This window comes from Oncorhynchus tshawytscha, unplaced genomic scaffold (genome assembly GCF_018296145.1).
Source record: "Oncorhynchus tshawytscha isolate Ot180627B unplaced genomic scaffold, Otsh_v2.0 Un_contig_237_pilon_pilon, whole genome shotgun sequence".
NCBI classification, from domain to species: Eukaryota; Metazoa; Chordata; class Actinopteri; order Salmoniformes; family Salmonidae; genus Oncorhynchus; species Oncorhynchus tshawytscha.
Genome location: NW_024609779.1, coordinates 71,531 through 87,441, shown reverse-complemented (window position 1 = coordinate 87,441; position 15,911 = coordinate 71,531). Strand labels below are relative to the sequence as shown.

The window sequence follows — 15,911 nt, the reverse complement described above, 5'->3', positions numbered from 1 at the left end:
CAGACAGACAGACAGACAGACAGACAGACAGACAGACAGACAGACAGACAGACAGACAGACAGACAGACAGACAGACCTGTTATGTGCAGAGGGAGGGAGACAGACAGACAGACAGACAGACAGACAGACAGACAGACAGACAGACAGACAGACAGACAGACAGACAGACAGACAGACAGGCAGGCAGGCAGACAGGCAGACAGGCAGACCTGTTATGTGCAGAGGGAGGGAGACAGACAGACAGGCAGACAGACAGATAGGCAAACAGACCTGGTAGAACAGAGGGAGGGACACAGACAGACAAGCAGACAGACAGACAGATAGGCAGACAGACCTGGTATGTGCAGAGAGAGTGAGACAGCATGTTACAACGGGAGGCTCCTAGCATGTCAACCTTCTGACACACATCGTTCTTCAGCTTCTCAAACAGGTCCTTCGAACCTCTGACCTGGGACTGCACCTGGTGGGCCATACACACAGGGTAACACACACAGCACCTGGTGGGCCACACACACAGGGTAACACACACAGCACCTGGTGGGCCACACACACAGGGTAACACACACAGCACCTGGTGGGCCATACACACAGGGTAACACACACAGCACCTGGTGGGCCATACACACAGGGTAACACACACAGCACCTGGTGGGCCATACACACAGGGTAACACACACAGCACCTGGTGGGCCACACACACAGGGTAACACACACAGCACCTGGTGGGCCACACACACAGGGTAACACACACAGCACCTGGTGGGCCACACACAGGTTAACACACACAGCACCTGGTGGGCCACACACACAGGGTAACACACACAGCACCTGGTGGGCCACACACACAGGGTAACACACACAGCACCTGGTGGGCCACACACACAGGGTAACACACACAGCACCTGGTGGGCCACACACACAGGGTAACACACCTTGCGGAACTTGTCCAGATGTTTACAGGTGTCCGGGTCGAGTTCCTGAGAGACGTCCTTCATCCAGAGCAGCGCTCCACGGTATTCCGTCCTGGATTTCTCCATCCGGGTCACGGTCAGGAGCGTGTCAGCGATCGCACGCCGCCGAAACGTCTCCACCTCCTGCTCCATCCGGTGTAGGGGCGGGCACAGGACCAGCCTGACACATAAACATTAACATAGCAGATTCAGTATTAACTCTGGGGGTGGGCACAGGACCAGCCTGACACATTAACATAGCAGATCCAGTATTAACTCTGGGGGCGGGCACAGGACCAGCCTGACACATAAACATTAACATAGCAGATCCAGTATTAACTCTGGGGGCAGGCACAGGACCAGCCTGACACATAAACATAGCAGACCTAGTATTAACTCTGGGGGCGGGCACAGGACCAGCCTGACACATTAACATAGCAGATCCAGTATTAACTCTGGGGGTGGGAACAGGACCAGCCTGACATATTAAAATAGCAGATCCAGAATTAACTCTGGGGGCGGGCACAGGACCAGCCTGACACATAAACATAGCAGATCTAGTATTAACTCTGGGGGCAGGCACAGGACCAGCCTGACATATTAAAATAGCAGATCCAGTATTAACTATGGGGGTGGGCACAGGACCAGCCTGACACATTAACATAGCAGATCCAGTATTAACTGGGGACGGGCACAGGACCAGCCTGACACATAAGCATTAACATAGCAGATCCAGTATTAACTCCGGGGGTGGGCACAGGACCAGCCTGACACATAAACATTAACATAGCAGATCCAGTATTAACTCTGGGGGAGGGCACAGGACCAGCCTGACACATAAACATTAACATAGCAGATCCAGTATTAACTCTGGGGGCGGGCACAGGACCAGCCTGACACATTAACATAGCAGATCCAGTATTAACTGGGGGTGGGCACAGGACCAGCCTGACACATAAACATGAACATAGCAGATCCATTATTAACTCTGGGGGCGGGCACAGGACCAGCCTGACACATTAACATAGCAGATCCAGTATTAACTCTGGGGGCAGGCACAGGACCAGCCTGACACATTAACATAGCAGATCCAGTATTAACTCTGGGGGCAGGCACAGGACCAGCCTGACACATTAACATAGCAGATCCAGTATTAACTGGGGGTGGGCACAGGACCAGCCTGACACATAAACATGAACATAGCAGATCCATGATTAACTCTGGGGACGGGCACAGGACCAGCCTGACACATAAGCATTAACATAGCAGATCCAGTATTAACTCCGGGGGTGGGCACAGGACCAGCCTGACACATAAACATTAACATAGCAGATCCATTATTAACTCTGGGGACAGGCACAGGACCAGCCTGACACATTAACATAGCAGATCCAGTATTAACTCTGGGGACAGGCACAGGACCAGCCTGACACATAAGCATTAACATAGCAGATCCATTATTAACTCTGGGGGCGGGCACAGGACCAGCCTGACACATTAACATAGCAGATCCATTATTAACTCTGGGGGCGGGCACAGGACCAGCCTGACACATTAACATAGCAGATCCAGTATTAACTTGGGGCGGGCACAGGACCAGCCTGACATATTAACATTAACATTGCAGATCCATTATTAACTCTGGGGACAGGCACAGGACCAGCCTGACATATTAACATTAACATTGCAGATCCATTATTAATTCTGGGGGCGGGCACAGGACCAGCCTGACACATTAACATAGCAGATCCATTATTAACTCTGGGGGCGGGCACAGGACCAGCCTGACACATTAACATAGCAGATCCAGTATTAACTTGGGGCGGGCACAGGACCAGCCTGACATATTAACATTAACATTGCAGATCCATTATTAACTCTCGGGACGGGCACAGGACCAGCCTGACACATAAACATTAACATAGCAGATCCAGTATTAACTCTGGGGCGGGCAACACAGGGCCTTGCTGGGTTAGGGGTTATGATGGTTCTGACCTCTGCTTGGCCGAGGCACACAGGGCCTTGCTAGTTGCGTCCATCATGTTGCCAGCCTTGGTGCGGTCGTGTTCTGCCTGGAACCTCAGAAACATCCCCAACTCATTCTCCTCCTGAGACAGATCTGGAACACAGGAATGTCATAACCTAACCCTCCTGAGACAGGTCTGGAACACAGGAATGTCATAACCTCAACATAACCTAACCCAACCTCAACATAACCTAACCCTCCTGAGACAGGTCAGGAACACAGGAATGTCATAACCTAACCCAACCTCAACATAACCTAACCCTCCTGGGACAGGTCAGGAACACAGGAATGTCATAACCTAACCCTCCTGAGACAGGTCTGAAACACAGGAATGTCATAACCTAACCCAACCTCAACATGAGACAGGTCAGGAACACAGGAATGTCATAACCTAACCCTCCTGAGACAGGTCTGAAACACAGGAATGTCATAACCTAACCCAACCTCAACATAACCTAACCCTAATCCTCCTGAGACAGGTCTGGAACATAGGAATGTCATAACCTAATCCTCCTGAGACAGGTCTGGAACACACAGAGAGGAAGAGTGGGGTTCTCTGTGAATAGAACGGTATTATGTTATGTTACTGTCTATTTCGTGGTCTGTCTTTAATAAAGTGGTAACCATAGTAACAGGGGTAACTCACGTGTGATCCTCCGCTGGTATTTCTCAATAACCTTCAACAGCTCAGTGGAGGTGGTCTGTACCGAGTGGAACAACTAGAGACAGACAAACAGACAGGACAACGGGTGTGTGAGTGCAAACATACACTATACAATCCAGACAGTAACAGTGGGTCCAGCCAGGCAGACAGTAACAGTGGATCCAGCCAGACAGTATCAGTGGATCCAGCCAGACAGTAACAGTGGGTCCAGCCAGGCAGTATCAGTGGGTCCAGCCAGCCAGAAACAGTGGATCCAGCCAGGCAGTAACAGTGGGTCCAGCCAGACAGAAACAGTGGGTCCAGCCAGACAGAAACAGTGGATCCAGCCAGACAGTAACAGTGGGTCCAGCCAGACAGACAGTAACAGTGGGTCCAGCCAGCCAGTAACAGTGGGTCCAGCCAGCCAGAAACAGTGGGTCCAGCCAGACAGTAACAGTGGGTCCAGCCAGCCAGTAACAGTGGGTCCAGCCAGCCAGAAACAGTGGATCCAGCCAGACAGTAACAGTGGGTCCAGCCAGCCAGACAGTAACAGTGGGTCCAGCCAGACAGAAACAGTGGATCCAGCCAGACAGTAACAGTGGGTCCAGCCAGACAGACAGTAACAGTGGGTCCAGCCAGCCAGTAACAGTGGGTCCAGCCAGCCAGAAACAGTGGGTCCAGCCAGACAGTAACAGTGGGTCCAGCCAGCCAGTAACAGTGGGTCCAGCCAGCCAGAAACAGTGGATCCAGCCAGACAGTAACAGTGGGTCCAGCCAGCCAGACAGTAACAGTGGGTCCAGCCAGCCAGACAGTAACAGTGGGTCCAGCCAGCCAGACAGTAACAGTGGGTCCAGCCAGCCAGACAGTAACAGTGGGTCCAGCCAGCCAGACAGTAATAATGGGTCCAGCCAGCCAGTAACATTGGGTACAGCCAGCCAGACAGTAACAGTGGGTCCAGCCAGCCAGTAATAGTGGGTCCAGCCAGACAGTAACAGTGGGTCCAGCCAGCCAGTAATAGTGGGTCCAGACAGACAGTAACAGTGGGTCCAGCCAGCCAGTAACAGTGGGTCCAGCCAGCCAGACAGTATCAGTGGGTCCAGCCAGCCAGACAGTATCAGTGGGTCCAGACAGACAGTAACAGTGGGTCCAGCCAGCCAGACAGTATCAGTGGGTCCAGCCAGACAGTATCAGTGGGTCCAGCCAGACAGTATCAGTGGGTCCAGCCAGACAGTAACAGTGGGTCCAGCCAGACAGTCAGACATGCACAATCGAGAGCATCCTGGCGGGCTGTATCACCGCCTGGTACGGCAACTGCTCCGCCCTCAACCGTAAGGCTCTCCAGAGGGTAGTGAGGTCTGCACAACGCATCACCGGGGGCAAACTACCTGCCCTCCAGGACACCTACACCACCCGATGTTACAGGAAGGCCATAAAGATCATCAAGGACATCAACCACCCGAGCCACTGCCTGTTCACCCCGCTATCATCCAGAAGGCGAGGTCAGTACAGGTGCATCAAAGCTGGGACCGAGAGACTGAAAAACAGCTTCTATCTCAAGGCCATCAGACTGTTAAACAGCCACCACTAACATTGAGTTGCTACTGCCAACACACTGTCAATTACACTGAATCTACTCCAGCCACTTTAATCATGGGAATTGATGGGAAATGATGTAAATATATCACTAGCCACTTTAAACAATGCTACCTTATATAATGTTACTTACCCTACATTATTCATCTCATATGCATACGTATATACTGTACTCTATATCATCGACTGCATCCTTATGTAATACATGTATCACTAGCCACTTTAACTATGCCACTTTGTTTACATACTCATCTCATATGTATATACTGTACTCAATACCATCTACTGTATCTTGCCTATGCTGCTCCGTACCATCACTCATTCATATATCCTTATGTACATATTCTTTATCCCCTTACACTGTGTATAAGACAGTAGTTTTGGAATTGTTAGTTAGATTACTTGTTGGTTATTACTGCACTGTCGGAACTAGAAGCACAAGCATTTCGCTACACTCGCATTAACATCTGCTAACCATGTGTATGTGACAAATAAAAATTTGATTTGATTTGATTTGACAGTGGGTCCAGCCAGCCAGACAGTATCAGTGGGTCCAGCCAGACAGTATCAGTGGGTCCAGCCAGACAGTACCAGTGGGTCCAGCCAGCCAGACAGTACCAGTGGGTCCAGCCAGCCAGACAGTACCAGTGGGTCCAGCCAGCCAGACAGTATCAGTGGGTCCAGCCAGCCAGTACCAGTGGGTCCAGCCAGCCAGACAGTAACAGTGGGTCCAGCCAGACACTAACAGTGGGTCCAGCCAGACACTAACAGTGGGTCCAGCCAGACACTAACAGTGGGTCCAGCCAGACACTAACAGTGGGTCCAGCCAGACACTAACAGTGGGTCCAGCCAGACAGACAGTAACAGTGGGTCCAGCCAGCCAGTCACAGTGGGTCCAGCCAGCCAGACAGTACCAGTGGGTCCAGCCAGCCAGACAGTAACAGTGGGTCCAGCCAGCCAGACAGTAACAGTGGGTCCAGCCAGCCAGACAGTAACAGTGGGTCCAGCCAGCCAGTAACAGTGGGTCCAGCCAGCCAGACAGTACCAGTGGGTCCAGCCAGCCAGACAGTACCAGTGGGTCCAGCCAGCCAGACAGTACCAGTGGGTCCAGCCAGCCAGACAGTACCAGTGGGTCCAGCCAGCCGGACAGTACCAGTGGGTCCAGCCAGCCAGACAGTAACAGTGGGTTCAGCCAGCCAGACAGTAACAGTGGGTCCAGTGTGTTGTGACAAGGTAGGGGTGGTATACAGAAGATAGCCCTCAAATAAGCAAAGAGTAGCAACAGTCCATCATTACTTTAGGACATTTAAGGTCAGTCAATTCAGGAACATTTCAAGAACTTCGAAAGTTTTTTCAAGTGCAGTCACAACAACCATCAAGATATATGATGAAACTGTCTCTTATGAGGACCGCCACAGGAAAGGAAGACCCAGAGTTACCTCTGCTGCAGAGGATAAGTTCATTAGAGTTAACTGCACCTCAGACTGCAGCCCAAATAAATGCTTCACAGAATTCAAGTAACAGACATCTCAACATCAACTGTTCAGAGGAGACTACGTGGATCAGGCCTTTGTGGTCAAATTGCTGCAAAGAAACCACTACTAAGAGACTTGCTTGGGCCAAGAAACATGAGCAATGAACATTAGACCTGTGGAAATCTGTCCTTTGGTCTGATGAGTCCAAATTTGAGATTTTTGGTTCCAACCACCGTGTCTTTGAGAGACGCAGAGTAGGTAAACGGATGATTTCCGCATGTGTAGTTCCCACCGTGAAGCATGGAGGAGGTGTGTGCTTAGTGGAACTATCATTTGTTTTTCTTCTTTTTTCGGGGGGGGATTTTACCCCCTTTTTCTCCCCAATTTCGTGGTATCCAATTGTTAGTAGCTACTATCTTGTAGGGAGAGACGAAGGTCGAAAGTCATGCGTCCTCCGATACACAACCCAACCAAGCCGCACTGCTTCATAACACAGCGCCATCCAACCCGGAAGCCAGCCGCACCAATGTGTCGGAGGGAACACCGTGCACCTGGCAACCTTTGTTAGCGCGCACTGCGCCCGGCCCGCCACAGGAGTCGCTGGTGCGCGATGAGACAAGGATATCCCTACCGGCCAAACCCTCCCTAACCCGGACGACGCTAGGCCAATTGTGCGTCGCCCCACGGACCTCCCGGTCGCGGCCGGTTACGACAGAGCCTGGGCACGAACCCAGAGTCTCTGGTGGCACCACTGCGCCACCCGGGATGCCCCTATCATTTGTTTTTCAACAGGACAATGACCCAAAACACACCTCCAGGCTGTGTAAGGGCTATTTGACCAAGAAGGAGAGTGATGGAGTGCTGCATCAGATGACCTAGCCTCCCCAATCACCTGACCTCAACCCAACTGAGATGGTTTGGAATGAGTTGGACCGCAGAGTGAAGGAAAAGCTGCCAACAAGTGCTCAGCATATGTGGGAACTCCTTCAAGACTGTTGGAAAAGCATTCCTCATGAAGCTGGTTGAGAGAATGCTAAGAGTGTGCAAAGCTGTCATCAAGGCAAAGGGTGGCTACTTTGAAGAATATAAAATATATTTTTTTAAACACACATTTTCTACATGATTCCATATGTGTTATTTCATAGTTTTGATGTCTTCACTATTATTATACAATGTAGAATAGTAAAAATAAAGAAAAACCCTTGAATGAGTAGGTGTGTCCAGACTGTTGACTGGTACTGTGGGTGTGTCCAGACTGGTACTGTAGGTGTGTCCAGACTGTTGACTGGTACTGTAGGTGTGTCCAGACTGGTACTGTAGGTGTGTCCAGACCAGTACTGTAGGTGTGTCCAGACTGTTGACTGGTACTGTAGGTGTGTCCAGACTGTTGACTGGTACTGTAGGTGTGTCCAGACTGTTGACTGGTACTGTAGGTGTGTCCAGACTGTTGACTGGTACTGTAGGTGTGTCCAGACTGGTACTGTAGGTGTGTCCAGACCAGTACTGTAGGTGTGTCCAGACTGTTGGTGTGTCCAGACTGTTGACTGGTACTGTGGGTGTGTCCAGACTGGTGAGCCTGCGTCAGGAGTACTTTGTTATCCTCAAAGTGAGCGAAGAAGGTGTTTAGCTTGCCTGGGAGCAAGACGTCGGTGTCCGCGACGTGGCTAGTTTTACATTTATAATCCGTGATTGTCTGGATTCCATGCCACATGCGTCTTGAGTCTGAGCCGTTGAATTGCGACTCCGCAGAGACAGAAAGAAAGAAACAGAGACAGAGATAGACAAAGACAGACAGAGAATGACAGAGAGACAGACACAGAAAGACAGAAACAGAAGGACAGAAACAGAGGGACAGAAAGAAACAAACAAAGACAGACAAAGAACAACCAAGAAAGACCAACAGAGACAGAGAAAGACAGTGAGAGAAAAACAGAGACAGAGACAAAGACAGAGAGACAAAGACAGACAGACAAAGACACAGACTGACACAGAAAGACAGAGAGAGACAGACAGAGACAAAGACAGAGAGAGAAAGACACAGACACAGAAAGACAGAAACAGAGAAAGAGAGACACAGCAGCACCTAGATCTTCTGCACAGATTCTGTCAGACCTGGGCCCTGACAGTAAATCTCAGTAAGACCAAAATAATGGTGTTCCAAAAAAGGTCCAGTCACCAGGACCACAAATACAAATTCCATCTAGACACTGTTGCCCTAGAGCATACAAAAAACTATACATACCTTGGCCTAAACATCAGCGCCACAGGTAACTTCCACAAAGCTGTGAACGATCTGAGAGACAAGGCAAGAAGGGCATTCTATGCCATGAAAAGGAACATAAATTTCAACATACCAATTAGGATTTGGCTACAAATACTTGAATCAGTCATAGAGCCCATTGCCCTTTATGGTTGTGATGTCTGGGGTCCGCTCACCAACCAAGACTTCACGAAATGGGACAAACACCAAATTGAGACTGCATGCAGAATTCTGCAAAAATATCCTCCGTGTACAACGTAGAACACCAAATAATGCATGCAGAGCAGAATTAGGCCGATACCCACTAATTATCAAAATCCAGAAAAGAGCCGTTAAATTCTATAACCACCTAAAAGGAAGCGATTCCCAAACCTTCCATAACAAAGCCATCACCTACAGAGAGATGAACCTGGAGAAGAGTCCCCTAAGCAAGCTGGTCCTGGGGCTCTGTTCACAAACACAAACACACCCTACAGAGCCCCAGGACAGCAGCACAATTAGACAATTGTTTTCATGAGAAAACAAAAATATCATTACTTGACACATTGGAAAGAATTAACAAAAAAAGAGCAAACTAGAATGCTATTTGGCCCTACACAGAGAGTACACAGTGGCAGAATACCTGACTACTGTGACTGACCCAAAATTAAGGAAAGCTTTGACTATGTACAGACTCAGTGAGAATAGCCTTGCTATTGAGAAAGGCCGCCGTAGGCAGACATGGCTCTCAAGAGAAGACAGGCTATGTGCTCACTGCCCACAAAATGAGGTGGAAACTGAGCTGTACTTCCTAACCTTCTGCCCAATGTATGACCATATTAGAGAGACATATTTCCCTCAGATTACACAGATCCACAAAGAATTTGAAAACAACTCCAATTTTGATAAACTCCCATATCTACTGGGTGAAATTCCACAGTGTGCCATCACAGCAGCAAGATTTGTGACCTGTTGCCATGAGAAAAGGGCAACCAGCGAAGAACACACACCATTGTAAATACAACCCATATTTATGCTTTTTTATTTTATCTTGTGTCCTTCAACCATTTGTACATTGTTAAAACACTGTATATATATATAATATGACATTTGTAATGTCTTTATTGTTTTGAAACTTCTGTATGTGTCATGTTTGCTGTTAATTTTTATTGTTTATTTAACTTTATATATTATCTACCTCACTTGCTTTGGCAATGTTAACACATGTTTCCCATGCCAATAAAGCCCTTGAATTGAATTGAATCATTGATAAGAAACTATAAAAATCCTTCATAGTGTGATTCCACAGGGAAAACTCTCAAAGCAAAGATTCAGGTTGTATGAGAACATCTGATCCCTGGCTGATCTGATCATATAGACACACTACTGTTATATCTGTCTGCTAATGTACTATACAGACAGAACTGCAGAGCTATCTTACTCTGATCATATAGACACACTACTGTTATATCTGTCTGCTAATGTACTATACAGACAGAACTATCTTACTCTGATCATATAGACACACTACTGTTATAACTGTCTGCTAATGTACTATACAGACAGAACTGCAGAGCTATCTTACTCTGATCAGTTAGTAACACTGAGAGATAATTGGACAGGAAACAGAACGTGTGGTTCAGTTAGTAACAGAGAGAATTGGATGCATGAGACTCTCACTCTCTCTGAGTAACAGTGGGTGAAGCCACCACGTTAGAGTTAGGGGTTAAAGGTCAGGGTCCTACCTCCAGCTTGGCGTCGAGGTCGGCATCAGAAGACACCACGTTAGAGTTAGGGGTTAAAGGTCAGGGTTCTACCTCCAGCTTGGCATCGAGGTCAGCATCAGAAGACACCACGTTAGAGTTAGGGGTTAAAGTTCAGGGTCCTACCTCCAGCTTGGCGTCGAGGTCGGCATCAGAAGCCACCACGTACTCATCCTCCTTCTTCCCTGTGGCCTTGATCAGAACCTGCCTCGTCTTCCAAAACTTCTTCTGCATGCGGGCCATGACCGAGCTGTCCTCACATAGCAACGCCCGGCCACCGCTCAGTATGTCACCTGCAAACCTGGAGGGGGTGGTTAGGGTTTCCCCGAGATTACATCTCATGCATTTTCTTTAATTGATTTAAGACTTTTAAAGACAGTGACTTAAGTAATGATTAGCTGCTTCATACCCGTCCATCTAATCTTCAGCTCTGTTCTGTTCCGGTTGTTCTGTTACATCAACACGCAGCCTGAAATAGTGGAGACTGAGAACGTTGTGAATGTCAGATGCGTATGGTTTAATCCCCATACTTGAAACTGTAAGAAAGCCTATAAAGCTAGTTGACAAGATACGAGAGGTCATTGTTGAGGTGGTTGTGGTGCCAAACTTCTTCAGTAGGCATGCACCCTAAATACAAAAGGGAGTGTGCTTATTGACAGGTTACCTGCTGTGGTATTAACATAAACAGGTGAAATGACTGTCCATTACGAGGCACAAGATGGCGGTCAGTGCAGATGTGCTTTTTGGTTGCTGAAGGAATTATTTGATTTCCTCACCCATATATGACCATCTGGTCATTTCTAAGGTCATAAAACCCTGTATGAATATGATTTAGTTTGTTAACCAAAGTAATTGATTACTTTCTGCAAGTTATTAACCTCTAAAACTCTTAAGTTAGCGACGACACTAGATAGCCAGATCAGCTAGCTAGCTCAAAAACTAGCTTGTCTCACATGGAAACTTCCACGACCAGAACCAAAGGGGGAAAAAATGGACATCAGATGGACAATTAACAGATGGTCTTGGGTACTCCTCTTTTGAAATGTGAAGTGCACGGACAACAATGCTGACAACTTGCACCCTTCCAGTCCCCGGTTCAGGTCGTTACCTTACGACCCCGACACCCAAGAGAGTATGCCACTTCTTGAGATGCAAAACAACATTGGGATGCTTTTGACAGCAAAGACAGATGAAAAGGCAGATGGCTTGGAGGACATGGTTAGGACAAATACCATGAAAAAGTATATATTTTTATTTTACCTTTATTTAACTAGGCAAGTCAGTTAAGAACAAATTCTTATTTACAATGACGGCCTAGGAACAGTGGGTTAACTCCCTTGTTCAGGGGCAGAACAACAGATTTCTACCTTGTCAGCTCGGGGATTAGATCTAGCAACCTTTTGGTTACTGGTCCAAAGCTCCAACCACTAAGCTACCTGCGACCCCAAAATCTGTTGACTTTACCTCTGGAGACATGAAAAACCTCAAAAGTGACATGAAGAAGGTGGAAGTTATCTGCCAGGAAAATAAAAAGAAGGTGAATGAGGCGGAGAGATACCAGCGCAGGTGGAACCTGAGGCTCCATGGAATTCCAGAGCAGGCGGGTGAGGACATCAAATACAGAGTTGTTGACATCTGTGGAGCTGTCATTCCAGAGTTGTTGACATCTATGGAGCTGTCATTCCAGAGTTGTTGACACCTGTGGAGCTGATATTCCCAAATCAAAAGCCAAACTTCAGGAAAATGTGGACATCGTCCATCGTTTGACTCAACGATCAAGACAAGAGACTGAGGACAACAATCATCCGGTTCACCAACAGATCTACACAGGATCTTCTCTGGAGGCGAGCGAAGAACAGATCTACACAGGATCTTCTCTGGAGGCGAGCGAAGAACAGATCTACACAGGATCTTCTCTGGAGGCGAGCGAAGAACTGAGGTCCACATCAAGCAAACATTGAGGTTCACGAAGGATCTGACCTCTGCGGACAAAGTGACACGGGAGAAACTGTGGCGGATGGTGGCAGCAGCTCTAAAGGCAGGGAGAAACTGTGGCGGATGGTGGCAGCAGCTCGAGAGATTTTTTTTGTGAAAAATCAACAACAAGTGGGACACAATCATGAAGTGGAACGACATTTATTGGATATTTCAAACTTTTTTAACAAATCAAAAACTGAAAAATTGGGCGTGCAAAATTATTCAGCCCCTTTACTTTCAGTGCAGCAAACTCTCTCCAGAAGTTCAGTGAGGATCTCTGAATGATCCAATGTTGACCTAAATGACTAATGATGATAAATACAATCCACCTGTGTGTATCAAGTCTCCGTATAAATGCACCTGCACTGTGATAGTCTCAGAGGTCCGTTAAAAGCGCAGAGAGCATCATGAAGAACAAGGAACACACCAGGCAGGTCCGAGATACTGTTGTGAAGAAGTTTAAAGCCGGATTTGGATACAAAAAGATTTCCCAAGCTTTAAACATCCCAAGGAGCACTGTGCAAGCGATAATATTGAAATGGAAGGAGTATCAGACCACTGCAAATCTACCAAGACCTGGCCGTCCCTCTAAACTTTCAGCTCATACAAGGAGAAGACTGATCAGAGATGCAGCCAAGAGGCCCATGATCACTCTGGATGAACTGCAGAGATCTACAGCTGAGGTGGGAGACTCTGTCCATAGGACAACAATCAGTCGTATATTGCACAAATCTGGCCTTTATGGAAGAGTGGCAAGAAGAAAGCCATTTCTTAAAGATATCCATAAAAAGTGTCGTTTAAAGTTTGCCACAAGCCACCCGGGAGACACACCAAACATGTGGAAGAAGGTGCTCTGGTCAGATGAAACCAAAATTGAACTTTTTGGCAACAATGCAAAACGTTATGTTTGGCGTAAAAGCAGCACAGCTCATCACCCTGAACACACCATCCCCACTGTCAAACATGGTGGTGGCAGCATCATGGTTTGGGCCTGCTTTTCTTCAGCAGGGACAGGGAAGATGGTTAAAATTGATGGGAAGATGGATGGAGCCAAATACAGGACCATTCTGGAAGAAAACCTGATGGAGTCTGCAAAAGACCTGAGACTGGGACGGAGATTTGTCTTCAAACAAGACAATGATCCAAAACATAAAGCAAAATCTACAATGGAATGGTTCAAAAATAAACATATCCAGGTGTTAGAATGGCCAAGTCAAAGTCCAGACCTGAATCCAATCGAGAATCTGTGGAAAGAACTGAAAACTGCTGTTCACAAATGCTCTCCATCCAACCTCACTGAGCTCGAGCTGTTTTGCAAGGAGGAATGGGAAAAAATGTCAGTCTCTCGATGTGCAAAACTGATAGAGACATACCCCAAGCGACTTACAGCTGTAATCGCAGCAAAAGGTGGCGCTACAAAGTATTAACTTAAGGGGGCTGAATAATTTTGCACGCCCAATTTTTCAGTTTTTGATTTGTTAAAAAAGTTAAATATCCAATAAATGTCGTTCCACTTCATGATTGTGTCCCACTTGTTGTTGATTCTTCACAAAAAAATACAGTTTTATATCTTTATGTTTGAAGCCTGAAATGTGGCAAAAGGTCGCAAAGTTCAAGGGGGCTGAATACTTTCGCAAGGCACTGTATATACAGGGGGTACCGGTACAGAGTCAATGTGGAGGTTATATACAGGGGGTACTGGTACAGAGTCAATGTGTAGGCTATATACAGGGGGTACTGGTACAGAGTCAATGTGGAGGCTATATACAGGGGGTACTGGTACAGAGTCAATGCGGAGGCTGTATACAGTGTGTTACGGTACAGAGTCAATGCGGAGGCTATATACAGGGGGTACCAGTACAGAGTCAATGTGGAGGCTATATACAGGGGGTACCGGTACAGAGTCAATGTGGAGGCTATATACAGGGGGTACCGGTACAGAGTCAATGTGGAGGCTATATACAGGGGGTACCGGTACAGAGTCAATGTGGAGGCTATATACAGGGGGTACCGGTACAGAGTCAATGTGGAGGCTATATACAGGGTGTTACGGTACAGAGTCAATGTGGAGTCTATATACAGGGGGTACCAGTACAGAGTCAATGTGGAGGCTATATACAGGGGGTACCAGTACAGAGTCAATGTGGAGGCTATATACATGGGGTACCAGTACAGAGTCAATATGGAGGTTATATACAGGGGGTACAGATTCAACGTGGAGGCTATATACATGGTGTTACGGTACAGAGTCAATGTCGAGGCTATATACAATGTGGAGGTGTTGTCGTGCCCTCTTCACAACTGTCTTGGTGTGTTTGGACCATGATAGTTTGTTGGTGATGTGGACACCAAGTAACTTGAAGCTATCTCAGAAGAATAGCACCTTTAGGGACAGCTCTAACAACTATTTGATACTCCTCAGGAGTGGGCTGCTCCACTACAGCCCCATTGATGTTAATGGGGGCCTTTTCCTGTAGTCCACAATCAGCTCCTTTGTCTTGCTCACATTGAGAGTTTGTTGTCCTGGCAACACACTGCCAGGTCTCTAACCTCCTCCCTATAGGCTGTCTCATTGTTTTGTCGGTGGTCAGGCCTACCTTCTCACATGCATCTGGTTTATCTCTGAATATTAGGAAATTTACATTTTTTGAGTTGAAAAGATGTGACTTATACTCAGTACGTAATATCCCTGTAAAAGACGGGATCACATATTTTGGTATTAAAGTTAGCAAAGATCAGAAAGAAAGGGCCAACTTAAATGTCTCTCCTATTGTTGAGGAAATTGGAAAGAGATTTAACTCCTGGTTATTAAGAGATCTTTCTTCATCTGGATGTGAACTTTTATCAATCTGAAGGTCCAGATGAGTTTATACCTCCCCTGCCTGTTCCTCTGTCAGTAACTAAAATGGTTGATACTAAATTATTTAACTTCATATGGAGGAATAAACCTCATTATTTAAGAAAAGCGGTAATATGTAGCACCCAGGGTGAGGGAGGGTTGAATGCTCTTGATTTTAAAACCTCTAATATAATATTTCAGATTAAATGGATACAAAACTATTTAAGAAATAAGGATTGCATTTGGAATATAATCCCTAATGTAATATTCCAACAGATTGGTGGTCTAGAAGTCTTACTCAAATGCAACTTTGATGTGGGTAAAAACACTATCAAGCTTGCTAACTTTCATAAACAAGTACTTCTAACTTGGAACCTCATGTACAAACATAATTTCCCCCCACAG

At 47.0% G+C, this 15,911-nt stretch overlaps 1 protein-coding gene across 9 annotated transcripts in view; it reads right to left on the bottom strand.

Moving 5' to 3' along the window:
• The window catches only part of ical1 (islet cell autoantigen 1-like), an 82,598-nt gene that overhangs the window by 64,229 nt on the left and 2,458 nt on the right, over nucleotides 1–15,911 (bottom strand). For 7 of the 9 annotated variants that reach the window (XR_006082810.1, XR_006082812.1, XR_006082811.1 and 4 more), the window contains exons 2-7: nucleotides 11,100–11,174; nucleotides 10,817–10,991; nucleotides 3,624–3,696; nucleotides 2,947–3,070; nucleotides 934–1,132; nucleotides 336–461 (exon numbers count right to left, since the gene is read on the bottom strand). Coding sequence is in view for 6 of the 9 variants with exons in the window: in XM_042317967.1 (XP_042173901.1) it covers nucleotides 336–461; nucleotides 934–1,132; nucleotides 2,947–3,070; nucleotides 3,624–3,696; nucleotides 10,817–10,991; nucleotides 11,100–11,107 (705 nt within the window). In the remaining 3 variants the exon portion in view is untranslated. The remainder of the gene's footprint in view (nucleotides 1–335; nucleotides 462–933; nucleotides 1,133–2,946; nucleotides 3,071–3,623; nucleotides 3,697–10,816; nucleotides 10,992–11,099; nucleotides 11,175–15,911) is intronic. The other 2 variants (XM_042317968.1, XM_042317969.1) reach the window with 1 other exon arrangement.